This window comes from Ranitomeya variabilis, chromosome 4 (genome assembly GCF_051348905.1).
Source record: "Ranitomeya variabilis isolate aRanVar5 chromosome 4, aRanVar5.hap1, whole genome shotgun sequence".
NCBI lineage: Eukaryota > Metazoa > Chordata > Amphibia > Anura > Dendrobatidae > Ranitomeya > Ranitomeya variabilis.
The window spans coordinates 723,919,173-723,940,625 of record NC_135235.1 but is presented as its reverse complement, the minus strand read 5'-3'; the positions used below and the strand labels follow the sequence as shown (position 1 = coordinate 723,940,625).

The 21,453-nt window shown below is 43.8% G+C and overlaps 1 protein-coding gene across 1 annotated transcript; it reads right to left on the bottom strand.

The window, feature by feature from the left end:
• Positions 1-1,975: 1,975 nt before the first annotated feature.
• Positions 1,976-20,290, bottom strand: LOC143767092 (uncharacterized). The gene is made up of 6 exons (XM_077255116.1): positions 20,145-20,290; positions 19,838-20,017; positions 19,631-19,754; positions 19,450-19,547; positions 17,807-17,897; positions 1,976-3,456 (listed from the first exon to the last, which is right to left on the bottom strand). The coding sequence occupies exons 1-6, from the start codon at positions 20,220-20,222 to the stop codon at positions 2,207-2,209; spliced, it is 1,821 nt and encodes a 606-aa protein (XP_077111231.1). The 5' UTR covers positions 20,223-20,290; the 3' UTR covers positions 1,976-2,206.
• Positions 20,291-21,453: the final 1,163 nt, after the last annotated feature.

Here is a 21,453-nt window from a genome sequence, read left to right as displayed (position 1 = left end):
CTAGCAAAAAAAAAAATTGTTTCCAAAATTGTGCTGATGTAAAGTAGACATGTGGGAAACGTTATTTATTAACTATTTTGTGTCACATAACTCTCTGGTTTAACAGAATAAAAATTCAAAATGTGAAAATTGCGAAATTTTCAAATTTTTTGCCAAATTTCCGTTTTTTTCACAAATAAACTCAGAAATTATCGACCTAAATTTACCACTAACATGAAGCCCAATATGTCACGAAAAAACAATCTCAGAATCGCTAGGATCCGTTGAAGCGTTCCTGAGTTATTACCTCATAAAGGGACACTGGTCAGAATTTCAAAAAACGGCAAGGTCATTAAGGCCAAAATAGGCTGGGTCATGAAGGGGTTAAGATGAGACTTTGTGCAGCAGGCATTCATGGTAAAATATCTGCTAGGAAACCACTGCTAGGGACAGGCAACAAGCAGAAGAGACTTGTTTGGGCTAAAGAACACAAGGAATGGACATTAGACCAGTGGAAATCTGTGCTTTGGTCTGATGAGTCCAAATTTGAGATCTTTGGTTCCAACCACCGTGTGTTGTGAATTAGACTTTTTGGCTCCCTCTTGTGGTTACTAGTGTTATGACTCTGGGATTTCTTTCCCTCAGTTTGCACCCAGCTGGGTCGTTACTTCAGGGGCGTTGCTATATAAACCTCCTGGAACCTTAGTCCAGTGCCTGGCATCGGTGTTATTAGACACATTCTGTTTGCTCCTATCTGCTGGTCCTGGTTCGTGCAAAATTAAGCTAAGTCCTGCTTCTTTGTTTTTTGGGTTATTTGCTTGCTCTCATTTTTGTCCAGCTTGTACTAAATGTGATTCCTGACCTTGCTGGAAGCTCTAGGGGACTGGTGTTCTCCCCCCGGGCCGTTAGACGGTTCGGGGGTTCTTGAATTTCCAGTGTGGATATTTTTGATAGGATTTTTTGCTGACCATATAAGTTATCTTTCTATATTCTGCTATTAGCTAGTGGGCCTCTCTTTGCTTAATACCTAGCTCATTCTTATGTTTGTCTTTTCCTCTTACCTCACCGTTATTATTTGTTGGGGGCTTCTATCCAACTTTTGGGGTATTTTCTCTGGAGGCAAGAAAGGTCTTTCTTTTCCCTTCTAGGGTTAGGTAGTTCTCCGGCTGGCGCGAGACGTCTAGGATCAACGTAGGAACGTTCCCCGGCTGCTGGTATTTGTGGTGCTAGGATTAGATATATGGTCAGCCCAGTTACCACTGCCCTATGAGCTGGTTTTCTGTGTTTGCAGACTTAGCAGTTATTCCTGAGACCCTCTGCCATTGGGGTCATAACAACCGTGTTTTTGTGCAACGCAGAAAAGGTGAACGGATGGACTCTACATGCCTGGTTCCCACCGTGAAGCATGGAGGAAGAGGTGTGATGGTGTGGGGGTGCTCTGTTGGTGACACTGCTGGGGATTTATTGAAAATTTAAGGCATACTGAACCAGCATGGCTTCCACAGTATCTTGCAGCGGCATGCTCTTCTATCCGGTGTGCGCTTAGTTAGACCATCATTTATTTTTCAACAGGACAATGACCCCAAACACACCTCCAGGCTGTGTAAGGGCTATTTGAAAAAGAACGAGAGTGATGGGGTGCTACGCCCTCCACAGTCACCAAAACTGAACCCAATTGAGATGGTTTGGGGTGAGCTGGACGGCAGAGTGAAGGCAAAAAGGCCAACAAGTGCTAAGCATCTCTGATAACTCCTTCAAGATTGTTGGAAGAACATTTCCGGGGACTACCTCTTGGAGCTCATGAAGAGAATGCCAAGAGTGTGCAAAGCAGTCATCAAAGCAAAAGGTGTCTACTCTGAAGAACCTAGAATAAAAGACAAATTTTCAGTTGTTTCACACTTATTTATTAAGCATATAATTCCACATGTGTTATTTCATAGTCTTGATGCCTTCAGTGTGAATTTACAATTTTCATAGTCATGAAAATACTGAGAATCTTTAAATGAGAAGGTGTGTCCAAACTTTTGGTCTGTACTGTATATTACAGTCATTACAGAGTGATCTAAGAGTTTAATTTTTTGCATTGAAGAACTGAAATAAATTAACTTTTTGATAATATTCTAATTTAGTTAGAAGAACTTGTATGTGACTATGTAAAACCAATTAAGAACTTAAAAAAGCTTCTCCCCTGTGTGAATTCTTTGGTGGCTAGAAAGAGATGGTTTCTTCACAAAACATTTCCTACATTATGAACAGGAAAAAGGCTTATCCCCGTGTGGGTTTTCTGGTGGCTATCAAGATTCTCTTTCCTGGAAAAACATTTCCCACATTCTGAACAGGAAAAAGGCTTCTCCCCTGTGTGGGTTTTCTGGTGGATAACAAGATTCGCTTTGTGATTAAAACATTTCCCACATTCGGGACAGGAAAAATGCTTCTCCCCTGCGTGGGTTTTCTGGTGGCTAACAAGAATCGCTTTCCTGTTAAAACATTTCCCACATTCTGAACAGGAAAAAGGCTTCTCCCCTGTGTGGGTTTTCTGGTGGCTAACAAGATTCGATTTCTGGTTAAAACATTTCCCACATTCCGAACAGGAAAAAGGCTTCTCCCCTGTGTGAGATCTATGATGTGTGACAAGAAATGATTTATCTAGAAAACATTTCCCACATTCTGAACAGGAAAAAGGCTTCTCTCCTGTGTGAGTTCTTTGGTGGGTAACAAGATGCGCTTTTCGAATAAAACATTTCCCACATTCTGAACAGGAAAAAGGCTTCTCCCCTGTGTGGGTTTTCTGGTGGCTAACAAGATTCGCTTTGTGATTAAAACATTTCCCACATTCGGGACAGGAAAAATGCTTCTCCCCTGCGTGGGTTTTCTGGTGGCTAACAAGAATCGCTTTCCTGTTAAAACATTTCCCACATTCTGAACAGGAAAAAGGCTTCTCCCCTGTGTGGGTTTTCTGGTGGCTAACAAGATTCGATTTCCTGTTAAAACATTTCCCACATTCTGAACAGGAAAAAGGCTTCTCCCCTGTGTGGGTTTTCTGGTGGATAACAAGATTTGATTTCTGGTTAAAACATTTCTCACATTCTGAACAGGAAAAAGGCTTCTCCCCTGTGTGGTTTTTCTGGTGGCTAACAAGATTCGCTTTGTGGTTAAAACATTTCCCACATTCTGAACAGGAAAAAGGCTTCTCCCCTGTGTGAGATCTATGATGTTTGATAAGACCTGATTTATCTAGAAAACATTTCCCACATTCTGAACAGGAAAAAGGCTTCTCCCCTGTGTGGGTTTTCTGGTGGCTAACAAGATTCGCTTTGTGGTTAAAACATTTCCCACATTCTGAACAGGAAAAAGGCTTCTCTCCTGTGTGAGTTCTTTGGTGGGTAACAAGATGCGCTTTTCGAATAAAACATTTCCCACATTCTGAACAGGAAAAAGGCTTCTCTCTGATTACTGCTGATCTCCTGGTAGGGTCATCTGCCAAGAATAAAACCAATTATTATTTTAGAATAAAATATCCTTGAATTCTATATTTTTGAACATTTCTACTTAAACGGTCTGTAAAAATGGCAAGTTATGCAAAATTATTGAATTATTCACCAAGACAATGACAGTTTATAGTTTACTAGACTGTGCTCAAAACCACATTAACCCCTTAAGCCCATATGACGTACTATCCCGTCGAGGTGGGGTGGGCCTTAATTCCAACCGACGGGATAGTACGTCATAGCGATCGGCCGCGCTCACGGGGGGAGCGCGGCCGATCGTGGCCGGGTGTCAGCTGACTATCGCAGCTGACATCCGGCCCTATGTGCCAGGAGAGGTCACGGACCGCCCCCGGCACATTAACCCCCGGCACACCGTGATCAAAGATGATCGCAGTGTACCGGCGGTATAGGGAAGCATCGTGCAGGAAGGGGGCTCCCTGCGGGCTTCCCTGAGACGATCAGTACAAGGCGATGTACTCACCTTGTACCGAGCGTCTCCTCCCTGCAGTCCCCGGATCCAAAATGGCCGCGGGGCTGCATCCGGGTCCCTCAGGGAGTACTTCCGGGTCCACAGCAGGCGCCAGTAAGCCTGCACGGCTGTATGTCATATTGCCGATCTGACAGAGTGCTGTGCAAATTGTCAGATCGGCAATCTGTGATTTTACCCCCTGGGACAAAGTAAAAAAGTGAAAAAAAAATTTCCACATGTGTAAAAAAAAAAAAAAAAAATCCTAAATAAAGAAAAAAAAAATATTATTCCCATAAATACATTTCTTTATTTAAAAAAAAAAATAAAAATAAAAGTACACATATTTAGTATCGCCGCATCCGTAACGACCCAACCTATAAAACTGTCCCACTAGTTAACCCCTTCAGTGAACACCGTAAGAAAAAAAAAAAAAAAAACGAGGCAAAAAACGCTTTATTATCATACCGCCAAACAAAAAGTGGAATAACACGCGATCAAAAAGACGGATATAAATAACCATGGTACCGCTGAAAACGTCATCTTGTCCCACAAAAAATGAGCCGCCATACAGCATCATAAGCAAAAAAATAAAAAAGTTATAGTCCTCAGAATAAAGCGATGCCACAATAATTATTTTTTCTATAAAATAGCTTTTATCGTATAAAAGCGCCAAAACATAAAAAAATGATATAAATGAGATATCTCTGTAATCGTACTGACCCGAAGAATAAAACTGCTTTATCAATTTTACCAAACGTGGAACGGTATAAATGCCTCCCGCAAAAGAAATTCATGAATAGCTGGTTTTTGGTCATTCTGCCTCACAAAAATCGGAATAAAAAGTGATCAAAAACTGTCACGTGTCCAAAAATGTTACCAATAAAAACATCAACTCGTTCCGCAAAAAACAAGACCTCACATGACTCTGTGGACCAAAATATGGAAAAATTATAGGTCTCAAAATGTGAAGACGCAAAAACTTTTTTGCAATAAAAAGCGACTTTTAGTGTGTGACAGCTGCCAATCATAAAAATCCGATATAAAAAACGCTATAAAAGTAAATCAAACCCCCCTTCATCACCCCCTTAGTTAGGGAAAAATAATAAAATAAAAAAAATGTATTTATTTCCATTTTCCCATTAGGGCTAGGGTTAGGGTTAGGGCTAGGGTTAGGGCTAGGGTTAGGGTTAGAGTTAGGGTTGGAGCTAAAGTTAGGGTTAGGGTTGGGGCTAAAGTTAGGGTTAGGGTTGGGGCTAAAGTTAGGGTTAGGGTTGGGGCTAAAGTTAGGATTACATTTACGGTTGGGATTAGGGTTGGGATTAGAATTAGGGGTGTGTCAGGGTTAGGGGTGTGGTCAGGGTTACCGTTGGAATTAGGGTTAGGGATGTGTTTGGATTAGGGTTTCAGGTAGAATTGGGGAGTTTCCACTGTTCAGGCACATCAGGGTCTCTCCAAACACGACATGGCATCCGATCTCAATTCCAGCCAATTCTGCGTTGAAAAAGTAAAACAGTGCTCCTTCCCTTCCGAGCTCTCCCGTGCGCCCAAACAGGGGTTTACCCCAACATATGGGGTATCAGCGAACTCAGGACAAATTGGACAACAACTTTTGGGGTCCAAGTTCTCTTGTTATCCTTGGGAAAATAAAAATTTGGGGGGCTAAAAATCATTTTTGTGGGAAAAAAAAAAATTATTTTCACGGCTCTGCGTTGTAAACTGTAGTGAAACTTGGGGGTTCAAAGTTCTCACAACACATCTACATAAGTTCCTTGGGAGGTCTAGTTTCCAATATGGGGTCACTTGTGGGGGGTTTGTACTGTTTGGGTACATCAGGGGCTCTGCAAATGCAACGTGACGCCGGCAGACCAATCCTTCTAAGTCTGCATTCCAAATGGCGCTCCTTCCCTTCCGAGCTCTGCCATGCGCCCAAACAGTGGTTCCCCCCCACATATGGGGTATCATCATACTCAGGACAAATTGGACAACAACTTTTGGGGTCCAATTTATCCTGGTATTCTTGTGAAAATACAAAACGGGGGGCTAAAAAATCATTTTTGTGAAAGAAAAAATAATTTTTATTTTCACGGCTCTGCGTTATAAACTGTAGTGAAACACTTGGGGTTTTAAAGCTCTCAACACACATCTAGATAAGTTCCTTAAGGGGTCTACTTTCCAAAATGGTGTCACTTGTGGGGGTTTTTAATGTTTAGGCACATCAGGGGCTCTCCAAACGCAACATGGCGTCCCATCTTAATTCCAGTCAATTTTGCATTGAAAAGTCAAATGGCGCTCCTTCCCTTCCAAGCTTTGCCATGCGCCCAAACAATGGTTTACACCCACATGTCGGGTATCAGCGTACTCAGGACAAATTGCACAACAATTTTTGTGGTCCAATTTCTTCTCTTACCCTTGGGAAAATAAAAAATTGGGGGCGAAAAGATCATTTTCGTGAAAAAATATGATTATTTTTATGGCTCTGCATTATAAACTTCTGTGAAGCACTTGGTGGGTCAAAGTGCTCACCACACATCTAGATAAGTTCCCTAAGGGGTCTACTTTCCAAAATGGTGTCACTTGTAGGGGGTTTCAATGTTTAGACACATCAGGGGCTCTCCAAACGCAACATGGCGTCCCATCTCAATTCCAGTCAATTTTGCATTGAAAAGTCAAATGGCGCTCCTTTCCTTCCGAGCTCTGACATACGCCCAAACAGTGGTTTACCCCCACATATGGGGTATCAGCGTACTCAGGACTAATTGTACAACAACTTTTGGGGTCCATTTTCTCCTGTTACCCTTGGTAAAATAAAACAAATTGGAGCTGAAATAAATTTTGTGTGAAAAAAAGTTAAATGTTCATTTTTATTTAAACATTTCAAAAATTCCTGTGAAACACCTGAAGGGTTAATAAACTTCTTGAATGTGGTTTTGAGCACCTTGAGGGGTGCAGTTTTTAGAATGGTGTCACACTTGGGTATTTTCTATCATATAGACCCCTCAAAATGACTTCAAATGAGATGTGGTCCCTAAAAAAAACGGTGTTGTAAAAATGAGAAATTTGTGGTCAACTTTTAACCCTTATAACTCCCTAACAAAAAAAAAATTTGGTTCCAAAATTGTGCTGATGTAAAGTAGACATGTGGGAAATGTTATTTATTAAGTATTTTGCGTGACATATCTCTGTGATTTAAGGGCCTAAAAATTCAAATTTGGAAAATTGCAAAATTTTCAAAATTTTCGCCAAATTTCCATTTTTTTCACAAATAAACGCAAGTTATATTGAATAAATTTTACCACTAACATGAAGTACAATATCTCACGAGAAAACAATGTCAGAATCGCCAAGATCCGTTGAAGCATTCCAGAGTTATAACCTCATAAAGGGACAGTGGTCAGAATTGTAAAAATTGGCCCGGTCATTAACGTGCAAACCACCCTCGGGGCTTAAGGGGTTAAGCATCCATGCTTTTGGCATTACTATAGTGAGAAGAAACCACTTATTTTACGGCATGTGTATCTCCTGGAGCACAATCTGGGCACTATGTGTTGGGTAATAACTTGGGATATTTGCAATTTTCACTTTCCAACATCCACTGCACGTGCTAACATCTGGAAACTGCAGTGCAGTCAAAATAGTCACTATTTCTATAGATTAATTTATTGAGGGTTATAATTTACAAAATGGAGTCACTTTATAGGGATTTCATCAGATCTGGTTTTCTGCAATTTTGTCATATTAGGGATTCTGCAAATGGTGTGCCCCATCTCCTCTGCGATCTGCTCCTGCAATGTCTGCTTCGGACACCAGACGCGGCTTACTAATTCTGCAGGCGATGCTGGTAACAGAGGTGGGGTTGGAACCAAAAGCTCTTGGCGGTGCAGGCTCTTCCCAGCCACTAAGATTAGGGTGCCTGGTATCTGTAGTACCCTCCAGTCTGGCAGTATGGGTGTGTATGTAATGAGCTGCAGTAATCTCTTCCATGTTTTAGCCAATTGGAAAGCACCAAACATTTTTTAATCAGATAAATTTGTATTAACGAGAACAAGATTTACAACAGATCACATGTTCATACTCATTTTATGTTTTACAGTAAATTAACCCCCCGATGGAGACCATATCAGGAGCAAACAATAATTTGTCCATAGTTGACAACATCAAACAGAGTTCCAGTTTACCATAAGTTGTACTCTATAATACTATATACTGGTATAACATTAATTAATCCTATCCAACCACGGCTGCCATAATTTATGGAAGAAATTCAGCTTGTCCCTCCTGGTGTAAATGTTTTTCTCAAGCTCAGTTATGTGGTTCGTTTGAGCAATGAATTCACGTCTGGACGGAGGCTCCTCTCTAACCCAATATTTTGTAATCAGTTTCCTTGCAGCAAACGATAATCTTGCAATTACAATTTTAGTCGTATTGTCAGTTAATATTTCCTCCACATACCCTAATATACATATCAATGGATCCCTAGGGATAACGTACCCATACACCACTACAGTACAGTTCAACACTACAATCCAATAGGAGGACAATCTGGGACAATCCCAAAGCACATGCAATATGTCCGCCTGAGATTGCGAACACCTTGGAAAATCAGAGTTGGACTTCAAAAGCCCCACACCTTACTACAGCTTGAAGCATATTGCCAGAATCTGCCAGATACAGCCTTGATCTCCTCTAGTTCAGTCCTCTGTGCTCAGCTCCTGGCTTGTGTATTTGTTTCCTGTTGTGACCCCGGCCTGTTTACTGACTACTCCTATGTCTCCTGAGTTAGTATTTTCTCTGGTCTCTAGGTTCTGACACGGTTATCTGTCTATTCTTCTTCCCATCTTACTCCACAGAACAGGAGGTAACACTGGGCTTCAAGCCTAGGGGTCTCTGTGTAAGTCCAAATCCATGTAGAGGGGTTAAAGAAGTTAAAGGGTAATGGGCAAAATTGTGACTATAGACAATTACACATCTACTGAAATGATCAAGCTGAACAATCATCCTCAGGAAAAAAAAATGAGTAGTGGTGAAACTTCTCTGGAGTAATTGGAGTATGGGACTCGGTGGCTCTAAGCAATATAAACTATCGTAAGGACCAATATTTTCTGTCAGATAAATGTCCAGAAGAAATATAAGACATTTAAATAGAACTTTTTATAATAGTGCAGAGCTGATGGATCTTAAATTTAGATCTCAGGTATTTGGTAACTGAAACCTTTTTCTAAACACTACCAGGGAGTTACAGACTCGGGTAAGTGAGGCAGGCCGATCCCACCACAATCAAACTATCATGCAGAATGAAAAGTTACATCCTCATCAATAACATATATATGAGGGGAGAACTCCAACACTAAACCGGAGTTGCACTCATTTATGGTGGACTACTGGAGCTACTATGAGTCCTGCCCAGAAGAGTAGAGAAGGTATTAGCGCCCCCATTTCAGGAGAGATTACTGCACAATCCGAATTAACGTATATACTCGAGTATAAGCCGACCAGAGTATAAGCCGAGGCCCCTAATTTTGCCACAAAAAACTGGGAAAACTTAATGACTCGAGTATAAGCCTAGGGTGGAAAATGCAGCAGCTACCGGTAAATGTCAAAAATAAAAATAGATACCAATAAAAGTAAAATTAATTGAGATATCAGTAGGTTAAGTGTTTTTGAATATCCATATTAAATCAGGAGCCCCATATAATGCTCCATACAGTTCATGATGGGCCCCATAAGATGCTCCATACAAAATACGCCCCATATAATGCTGCACAAATGCTGATTATGGTCCCATAAGATGCTCCATACAGACATTTGCCTCATGTAATGCTCCACAAATGGCGATTATGGCCCCATAAGATGCTCCATACAGTCATTTGCTCCATGTAATGCTCCATAAATGCCGATTATGGCCCCATAAGATGCTCCATAAAGTCATTTGCCCCATATGCTGTTACTGTGATAAAAAAAAAAAAAAAAAAAAAATCACATACTCACCTCTCGTCGCTCAGGCCCCCGGCACTTACTATATTCACCTGCTCCGCGTTCCACCGCTGCCAGCTGCTGCTACGTTCCACGTCCACCGCACTGACTGCTCAGGCAGAGGGCGGCGCGCACTAATAGCGTCACCGCACCCTCTGACCTGAGCATCAGTGCAGTGGACGGGGAACGTAGCGGCGGCTGGCGACGGTGGAATGGGGGACAGGTGAATATCGCGCACTGCTTATACTCACCTGCTCCTGGCGCGGTCCCTGCACGTCTATTCCCCGGCACCGGCAGCTTCTTACTGTAGTGAGCAGTCACATGGTACTGCTCATTACAGTAATGAATATGCGGCTCCACCCCTATGGGAGTGGAGTCGGGTCCATATTCATTACTGTAATGAGCAGTACCATGTGACCGTTCACTACAGGAAGAAGCTGCCGGCGCCAGGGAACCAGGGACACCGTGCCAGGAGCAGGTGAGTATGCTTAGATAGCTGCCACTCCACCTCCCCTGCCGACCCCTGGGTATGACTCGAGTATAAGCTGAGAGGGGCAATTTCAGCCTAAAAAAAATGGGCTGAAATTCTCGGCTTATACTCGAGTATATACGGTATTTAGGATTGAAAACATAATGGAATTTATGACGTGGAGTGAATCCATGAAACCAGGGCTCGAGCCATGCCAACACATCTCCTGCAGGCGTGAATAAATGTACAGTGGGTACAGAAAGTATTCAGACCCCTTTAAATTTTTCACTCTTTGTTTCATTGCAGCCATTTGGTAAATTCAAAAAAGTTCATTTTTCTCATTAATGAACACTCTGCACCCCATCTTGACTGAAAACAAAACAGAAATGTAGAAATTTTTGCAAATGTAATATAAAAGAAAAACTGAAATATCACATGGTCATAAGTATTCAGACCCTTTGCTCAGACACTCATATTTAGGTCACATGCTGTCCATTTCCTTGTGATCCTCCTTGAGATGGTTCTACGCCTTCATTGGAGGCCAGCTGGGTTTAATTAACCCCCGAAGCCTTTTTCAGTTTTGCGTTTTCGTTTTTCACTCCCCTTCTTCTCAGAGACATAACTTTTTTATTTTTCCATCAATATGGCCATGTGAGGACTTGTTTTTGCGGGACGAGTTGTACTTTTGAATGACACCATTGATTTTACCATGTTGTGTACTAGAAAACGGGAAAAAATTCAAGTGCGGTGAAATTTAAAAAATAAAAGTGCAATCTCACACTTGTCATTTGTTTGGCTTTTTTGCTACGTTCACTAAACTGACCTGCCATTATGATTCTCCATGTCATTACGAGTTCATACACAACAAACATGTCTAGGTTCTTTTTTATCTATGTGGTGAAAAAAAAAAAAAAAAAAAAAAAAAGCTTTGTTAAAAAAAAAAAAAAAATTGCGCCATTTTCCGATACTTGTAGTGTCTCATTTTTCATGATCTCGGGTTGGGTGAGGGCTTATTTTTTGCGCACCGAGCTGACGTTTTTAATGATACCATGTTGGTGCAGATACGATCTTTTCATTGCCCGTTATTGCATTTTAATGCAATGTCGCGGCGACCAAAAAAACATAATTCTGGCGTTTTGACTTTTTTTTTTAGCAATCAGATTAATCCTTTTTTTTTCTATAGATCAGGCGATTCTGAACGCTGCGGCGCCAAATATGTGTATGTTTGATTTTATTTTTATTGTTTTATTTTGAATGGGCGAAAGGGGGCTGATTTGAATTTTTACATTTTTTATATTTTAAAAAACTTTTTTTGTTTTACTTTTGGCATGCTTCAATAGTCTCCATAGGAGACTAGAAGCTGCCTCAACCCGATGGGCTCTGCTACATAGAGGCGAAGATGTTCAGATCATCTCTATGTAGCTGATTTACTCACTTGCTATGAGTGCCGACCACTGGGTGGCGCTCACAGGAAGCCGTCACTGATAACCATAGAGGTTTCCAGGAGACCACAGATTGTCATGCCAACACACCGGTGACCCGCGATCACCTGACGAGTTGTCACCGGTGTGCGTATTTCCTTCGCGATTGCCAGAAGCAAATTTTAAATGCCGCTTCAGAGTTTGACAGCAGCATTTAACTGGTTAATAGCTGTGGGTGGATCTCGATTCCACCTGTGGCTACTGCGGGCACATGTCAGCTGTTCAAAACAGCTGACATGTCCCCGCAAAGATGTGGGCAGAAGGAAGGGAGGAAGTCTGACATTGGCGTACTATTACGCCCGATGTCAGTAAGGGGTTAAACTGATAGGAATTGATTTGGAAAGGCACACACCTGTCTATATAAGACCTCATAGCTCACAGTGCATATCAGACCAAATGAGAATCATGAGGTCAAAGGAACTGGCCAAGGAGCTCAGAGACAGAATTGTGGCAAGGCACAGATCTGGCCAAGGTTACAAAAGAATTTCTGCAGTACTCAAGGTTCCTAAAGCTGGAGTCACACATAATATCGTTAACGATATCGTTGCAACGTCACGCTTTTGGTGACGTAGCAATGATCCCGCTAACGATCTCGTTATGTGTGACAGCGACCAACGATCAGGCCCCTGCTGGGAGATCGTTGGTCGTTGGGGAATGATCAGGACCATTTTTTGGTCGCTGATCACCCGCTGTCATCGCTGGATCGGCGTCTGCTAATGCACGCGCTGCTGCCGAGAGCTTCCCTGCACTGACTGTGTCAGCGCCGGCAGTAACAGCGGTGACGTCACCGCTGTGCTCTGCTTTACAGCCGACGCTGACACAGTCAGTGCAGGAAAGCTCTCGGCAGCAGTGCGTGCATTAGCAGCGCTCTTGCCGAAAGCAGTTTTAACCCTGTGGATGCCGGCGGGGGACGTGACAGACATCAGAATGTGAGTATGTAGTGTTTTTTTTTTTTTACTTTTACAATGGTAACCAGGGTAAATATCGGGTTACTAAGCGCGGCCCTGCACTTAGTAACCCGATGTTTACCCTGGTTACCCAGGTGCTGCAGGGGGACTTCGGCATCGTTGAAGACAGTTTTAATGATGCCGAAGTCGTTCCCCTGATCGTTGGTCGCTGGAGAGAGCTGTCTGTGTGACAGCTCCCCAGCGACCACACAACGACTTACCAACGATCACGGCCAGGTCGTATCGCTGGTCGTGATCGTTGGTAAGTCGTTTAGTGTGACTCCAGCTTTAGAGCACAGTAGCCTCCATAATCTTTAAATGGAAGAAGTTTGGGACCATCACAAGTCTTCCTAGACCTGGCCGTCTGCCAAATTGTGCAATCGTGGGAGAAGAATCTTGGTGAGAGAGGTAAAGAAGAACCCCAAGATCAGTGTTCCTGAGCTCCATAGATACAGTAGGCAGATGGGAGAAAGTTCCACAAAGTCAACTATCACTGCAGCCCTCCACCAGTCGGACCTTTATGGCAGAGTGGCCCTGACGCAAGAGTTTGCTAAAAAACACATGAAGGACTCCCAGACTATGAGAAATAAGATTCTCTGGTCTGATGAGACAAAGATGGACCTTTTAAGTGATAATTCTAAGCGGTATGTGTGGAGAAAACCAGGCACTGCTCATCACCTGCCCAATACAATCCCAACAATGAAACATGATGGTGGCAGCATCATGTTATGGGGGTGTTTTTCAGTTGCAGAGACAGGACGACTGGTTGTCATTGAAGGAAACATGAATGCGGCCAAGTACAGAGATATCCTGGATGAAAACCACTTTCAGAGTGCTCTGGACCTCAGACTTGGCCGAAGGTTCACCTTCCAACAAGACAATGATCCTAAGCACACAGCTAAAATAACAAAGGAGTGGCTTCAGAACACCTCTGTGACCATTCTTGACTGACCCAGCCAGGGCCGGCGTCAGCACCCGGGCAAGTGCCGGGGCCCTGGCGAGACGGGGGGGCCCACTCACGCAGTCAGAGATCCATCTGGCCGTTCAATTTGTGCTGGCACAAGCATCTTCTCACTGTCAGTGCAGGGCCAGGCACATAGGGGTTAAGAAGGCAGCCAGCGTGACACTGTTTGTGGGCGGAGAGAGCACGTGCTCCTGCTCTGCTCTCCCGCCCGCCCGCCCCTCACTGGCTGCACTCACTCACTGATTGCTGAACTTATCAGATTCAGGCAGCCGCAGATTCTGGAGGAGCTCCTAACCGCCCTGAGTGAGTGCGATGTATCGCTGTATTCGGACAGTCTGGGTGACCTGGGGCGGCCACAGCTGATATACTGTATATTATATACTTCAGCAGCCCCCAGCACCTGTCCTGTATATGTATATACTGTATCTATACAGCCTGTATGACAGTATATATAATATATATACAGGACAGGAGCTGGGGGCCTGGGCTGCGCGGCTGTTGAAATATATATTCACTGCACAGTACCATCACTGCCCTGTATATATACACTGCACAGTACCATCACTGCCCTGTATATATACACTGCACAGTACCATCACTGCCCTGTATATATACACTGCACAGTACCATCACTGCCCTGTATATATACACTGCACAGTACCATCACTGCCCTGTATATATACACTGCACAGTACCACTCCCCTGTATATATACACTGCACAGTACCACTGCCCTGTATATATACACTGCACAGTACCATCACTGCCCTGTATATATACACTGCACACTACCGCTCCTCCTGTCCTGTATATATACACTGCACACTACCGCTCCTCCTGTCCTGTATATATACACTACACAGTACCATCACTGCCCTGTATATATACACTGCACAGTACCATCACTGCCCTGTATATATACACTGCACAGTACCATCACTGCCCTGTATATATACACTGCACAGTACCATCACTGCCCTGTATATATACACTGCACAGTACCATCACTGCCCTGTATATATACACTGCACAGTACCATCACTGCCCTGTATATATACACTGCACAGTACCATCACTGCCCTGTATATATACACTGCACAGTACCATCACTGCCCTGTATATATACACTGCACAGTACCATCACTGCCCTGTATATATACACTGCACAGTACTATCACTGCCCTGTATATATACACTGCACAGTACCACTCCCCTGTATATATACACTGCACAGTACCACTGCCCTGTATATATACACTGCACAGTACCACTGCCCTGTATATATACACTGCACAGTACCATCACTGCCCTGTATATATACACTGCACAGTACCATCACTGCCCTGTATATATACACTGCACACTACCGCTCCTCCTGTCCTGTATATATACACTGCACAGTACCATCACTGCCCTGTATATATACACTGCACACTACCGCTCCTCCTGTCCTGTATATATACACTGCACAGTACCATCACTGCCCTGTATATATACACTGCACACTACCGCTCCTCCTGTCCTGTATATATACACTGCACAGTACCATCACTGCCCTGTATATATACACTGCACACTACCGCTCCTCCTGTCCTGTATATATACACTGCACAGTACCATCACTGCCCTGTATATATACACTGCACACTACCGCTCCTCCTGTCCTGTATATATACACTGCACAGTACCATCACTCCCCTGTATATATACACTGCACAGTACCATCACGCCCCTGTATATATACCGTGCACAGTACCATCACTCCCCTGTATATATACACTGCACAGCAACACTTCTCCTGTCCTGTATATATACACTGCACAGTACCGCTCCTCCTGTCCTGTATATATACACTGCACAGTACCATCACTCCCCTGTATATATACACTGCACAGTACCATCACGCCACTGTATATATACACTGCACAGTACCATCACGCCACTGTATATATACCATGCACAGTACCGTTCCTCCTGTCCTGTATATATACACTGCAGAATTTACAATAGCTATTACTCATGTAAGAAGTGAAATCTGGCATTGTACTATACCTATATTTCTCTGCTGTATCTGGGCATCATGAATCGTGGTGTTAAAGGGGGGGCCCACTGAGACTCTTTCGCCCGGGGCCCTCAAAAACCTGGAGCCGGCCCTGGACCCAGCCAAAGCCCTGACCTAAACCCAATTGGGCATCTCTGGAAAGACCTGAATATGGCTGTCCACCAACGTTAACATCCAACCTGACGGAACAGGAGAGGATCTGCAAGGAAGAATGGCAGAGGATCCCCAAATCCAGGGGTGAAAAACTTGTTGCATCATTCCCAAGAAGACTCATGGCTGTACTAGCTCTAAAGGTGCTTCTACTCAATACTGAGCAAAGGGTCTGAATACTTATGACCATGTGATATTTCAGTTTTTCTTTTTATAATAAATTTGCAAAAATTACTACATTCCTGTATTTTTCAGTCAAGATGGGGTGCAGAGTGTACATTAATGAGAAAAAAATGAACTTTTTTGAATTTACCAAATGGCTGCAATCAAACAGAGTGAAAAATGTAAAGGGGTCTGAATACTTTCTGTACCCACTGTACATTTATTCACGCCTGCAGGAGATGTGTTGGCATGGCTCTAGCCCTGGTTTCATGGATTCACTCCATGTCATAAATTACATTATGTTTTCAATCCTAGGGAATTCAGATTGTGCAGTAATCTCTCCTGAAATGGGGGCGCTAATGCTTTCTCTACGCTACTTTCCGTACCCACTGTATATTACAGCCATCAGCCACGCACAACTTAGAGATACATCATGGCGCAGGTGCACTAATTATTATGTAGTTTATCACAATCCTGTCTGAAGTTAGTCGGTTTTATAAGTAATTGTAAAATCAGGATAAAGGGAAACTGCTGTTATTGTACAGAAAATCACACTTGGCCTCACTGCACATTTAATGTTGTCAATCATAAAAGTGAGGTTTGGCCAGAAAGACTGGACCTGGTCTTGTAGGGACCATATGATCACATTCAGCAGCACAGAAGGGGGAGAAGGGAGATTCATCCAATATCAGGGATCTAAAAATGACCCAAGTGATCCATAATAGGATGACCAGCCAGAGACAGAATATTAGGAAAGGTGTAATCTGTCTGTTTAGACATTTTGTTTTAGAATATGAACGAGATCCCACCAGTTTAAGACTCATTATATTAGAACAAATATCAGAACATGTGTCTAATAGGTCCCAAAGACTTGTGACTAGAGAATCCTATTGGATTATTAAACTATCCACACTCAAACCGGAGGATTTTCCATGTACATATATTGTTCTTTATATGGATTTTATTGTGCATCTAATATGCATTTTACATCTATTTGTATTGTTTTGTATATGAAGAAAGGTTTCTATACAAAAAACTGCACCACAGCGCGGTTTAATTAATGAATTAAGCAATTGGATCAGTGATGCCGTTCTGGAGGATATAAAACATCCACAATGTATCATTTGTATATGCCTGAGGAAGGAGCTGGTTCACATCGGAAATGGGTAGAATATTAAAATGAAAAGTTTGTTGTTTTTTTTTAACATTCATTTGTTTTGATGCCCAACTTTATGGCTCAGCACTTGGCAGCACTTTTCAAAGTCCTGATTTTTTAACTTCTTCCCAAATCAGGGATTTTGGAAGCCAACAGCATCATTACCCTCTGTTTTCTCTAAAAGGCTCATCATAATATTTTTCTAACTTGTCAGCACATTCTACGTACGCTGTCATTTGCCTTTGTAATTTACGGATCTGGGCAGGTAACGATCAGAGTCTTCTAATCTCAGGGGGTAGTTGGATCCTCCAGGTTGTAAGTTCTATAGAAAAGGGCTTTCAATGCCCAAAGTCACTTGGACAGTTTTGGGTGGAGGAGAATGTTGTGGTCTGAAGGCAAAATGGTGATCACATGATTGTGATACGGCCGGACTACACCACCGATAAAGCAGCCACAGCCGGAGACTGAGAAGAATCTGTGACTTCTCTGCATTTAGTGGTCACTACTCACCTGGGTAGTCATATGTAGGAATCTCCTCTTTACACCGCTCATCACCCCTCACATATGTCTCTGTAGTATTAATATGGGTCAGATCTTCACCCTGAAACAAATATTGTAAAAGTCACAGACAGATGGAGAAGTCACATCTATGATCAGCTCTAATCCTGCTATCTCCACCGTTCTCATTACACAAGTATAAAACATATAATACTGGTGGATAAAACAACACTGAGCACAAGACCTTCACAGCCGTCTACACATTGTGACAGTCACTGGTAAGGTGATAGAGGGGAGATATGTGTCACTGCGCTTAACGGCGTCAGTGATGTGAAATCGGAGCATTGTTCTCCAGCACACTACGTGTTGTGAGGGTTAAGTTGCATAAACAGGGCTGGTTTTATGTGGACCTTCACAGAGCGGGTGGGAGAAGGTCCACTTTATCTCCCCTGGCAGACCTGCCAGGACCTGCATGAGGTCGTGATCATTTGATCAATCACATGATGGGGAAGTTACAGGCTTGGGGTGAAATAACCGAGCTCTTCAGGCAGTCTGGGCTCAGCTAGCCTGGAGAGAGGACTCCAGAGGTTTTGTGGCTCGTCGAGTACAGACTGAACCTGTCCTGCTCCAGAGCGGGGGGCCACCAGCAACATACGGACTGTGCTGCAGCATTTTATTTTATCGTTTCGTTCCTGTTTTAGCCAAGAAGGCGGAGTTTGTTTTCCCCACAAGTTGGTTTATGCTGCCTTACAATACATCAACGATGATTTAAAGAGACGTTGTTCCCATTTTTCCTACCTCAGTGTGTCACCATGTGAGTGAACTACCACAACATCATAAAACCTCTTTCACACGTTCATGTCTCAGGTACGTGAGGTGACAGTTTTCACACGTACCGGAGACACGTACACATGTACACCCATTCAAATGAATGGGTCTGTGCACGTCAGTGTGTTTCCATGGACCGTGTGTCCCGCACGTAGTCATGTCCATTTTTTACCGTCAGCACCAACGGCAAAACGTACTGCACACGTGCACATGGAGAACACACATTGATGTCCTCCGTGCGACAGAGAAGAAGAGCTACAGTAAGCGCTGTTTCCCGGCGGCAGGTGCTGAAGATGGCTCTCATCATTCTCCCCTGCTCTGCCGGGAGGTCGGTGCCGCTAATAACAGTGACAGCAGGAGAGGATGATCAGGGTATTCATCACCCGCCGCCTGCAATATATCGAAAGAAATGAATGAAAACCCCGGTGTGGGTTCCCCCCTATTCTCTATCGTATTTTTATCTCTATCTCTATTGGATGTGTCGGATGATGGGAGTAAGAGTCCCAAAAGCCCCCACCTGCTGTCATCGTTCAGACTTTAATATAACTCATCATTCTCTTCTGCTCCTGACGATTGCCGGCAGAGCAGGGGAGAACGATGAGAGCCGTCTTCAGCACCTGCAACCGAGGAAACAGTGCTTACAGTAGCGCTTCTTCCCCGATGGCCGTCTGTGTGATACTGAGGCGGTACACGGTTGCCACACGTGTGCCGCAAGTATTACACACACGGACATGGACATCTCCGGTATTGGTTTTTCCGGGATCGGAAATAAACGGAAGTGTGAAACTCGCCTAAGGGAGATCTCATGACACCTTCTCTCCATCTACCTGATGATCCTGAGGAACATTGGGATCATCTTGGTTACAGTCCTGTGGAAGAAGAGGATGGGGACATCTCTCTGGTGTTGTCCTCTTACTGGATAGAACTGGAGGAAACACATACAGGGACTGAATTCATTCTTTACATACAGATAATTATAGGCCGTGTGTATTTAGTCCTGTCTATTACCTGGTGATGTGAGGGGCTGGGGAACCTCCATCATGACGTCCTTGTACAGATCTCTGTGTCCTTCTAAATACTCCCACTCCTCCATGGAGAAATAGACGGCGACATCCTGACACCTTACAGGAACCTGACACATACAATGATACCGTCATCCCCCCAATCCCTTCATAGCGTTACTGTATAATGTCCCAGCATTCCCAGCAGTGTCACCTCTCCCGTCAGCAGCTCAATCATCTTGTAGGCGAGTTCTAGGATCTTCTGGTCATTGATGTTCTCATGTATCAGGGGGTGAGGTGGAGGCCCCGTGATTGGGCTCAGGGGTCTTCCCCATCCCTCAGACACAGGGTCCTGACAGCGCTCACTAGTGGTCTTCTTCACTACTGTGTAATCCTGGTTATGGAGAGACATTAATAAATCTCACTACAGACATTTCCAGAGTCCTCACCTCTCCAGTTCTGTCCATCTGTTATTCCCACAGATAAGAATGATGTAATGTGACGTCATCAGAATCTCTCACCTCTCCAGTAAGCCGGAGGAGGATCTCTAGGGTGAGGTGTATTATCCTCTCCGCCATCTTGTCTCTGTCCATATCCATCTTTGATGGGGAAATCAGGAAAATTCTCTTCTATAGAAGATCTTCACTGAGAGGATCCGATATTGTAGAGACCTGAATGAGAAGAAGATGAGCCGATGTAACATCATAAGAATCCTGTGTAATAATACAATTACTGGAGATAATAAGGGAAACATATGAGGAGATTTATTATTTTACAGTATTTAGTTTCCTTCTTTCCATCTACTAATAAAACCTATATATTTCGGCCACAGACAACAAGCAGTTTCTCCCTCGGAGTCGGCAGCTGAATACGTTCCTCATAGACTCATCTTCCATATCGCTAATTCTCGTCTCATTTCCCGACCCTGGAATCGGCATTAGTAATACTGCAGGAGATATTCATTACACGTGACAGGAGAAATAACGACTCCATGATGAGGACGACATCTCCATCTCCTACTGCGGCTCTAGGAACAGATCTGTCCAGAGTCGGTCACTGACTCCATCCCCACCGGCCTCTATATGGAGGTTTCCCGTCTTCCCCGCACTGGAATCTTCTATCACGTTAGATCTCAGCTCTGAGTCACACACAGAAGTTTGAGGCTTTTATAGGAGATTGTCGGTAAGAACAAGACCGGAGATATCTGAGGCCAATGTCTCCATGTACGGGGTTTATTTCTCCGGATAGGATGGTTTTCTTTGGTACTTTCCCCCATTAGAAGGGACACCGGTGGATATTGGGGTCTTTACCTGCTACAGTCCTGGGGGGATTTACTCGGTACAGTGGCCGCTGGACAAATATCACCATCAATTACCCTCAGACTGAAGGAACATCGCTCCTCTACTCGGCTCTATGGATCCAGGATGAAATCCACTGCGGCCCCTGCAAGAAAAGAAGGAGGAAGAGCAGAAGTTGGGGGAGACCACCGTGGCCTGAGATTTCTACGGCTGCTCTGTGCGCACAGGACCTGTGATGAGGTCACAGGAGGGGAGGAGTCAGGGGTCACATGATCAGGGGCCTCAGTGTATGCAGGACTCTGCTGTGCTGGTTGTCATGGTGCTGGATGAGGGGAAGTTTATGTGTGGGGTCAGGAGGGGTTTACAGTGTGGATGTAGCAGAGCCGTGTGTGTATGAGGTGTATGGAGCGGAGCCGTGTGTGTACGAGGTGTACGGAGCGGAGCCGTGTGTGTACGAGGTGTACGGAGTGGAGCTGTGTGTGTGCGAGGTGTACGGAGCGGAGCCGTGTGTGTACGAGGTGTACGGAGTGGA

Coding starts and splice junctions, on each gene's coding strand:
- LOC143767092 (XM_077255116.1), bottom strand. CDS start 20,222: ATGGATATGGACAGAGACAAGATGGCGGAGAGGATAATACACCTCACC. Junction 19,755..19,837: donor TTGAGCTGCTGACGGGAGAG/GTGACACTGCTG, acceptor TGTATGTGTCAG/GTTCCTGTAAGGTGTCAGGA. Junction 19,548..19,630: donor CCAGCCCCTCACATCACCAG/GTAATAGACAGG, acceptor TGTTTCCTCCAG/TTCTATCCAGTAAGAGGACA.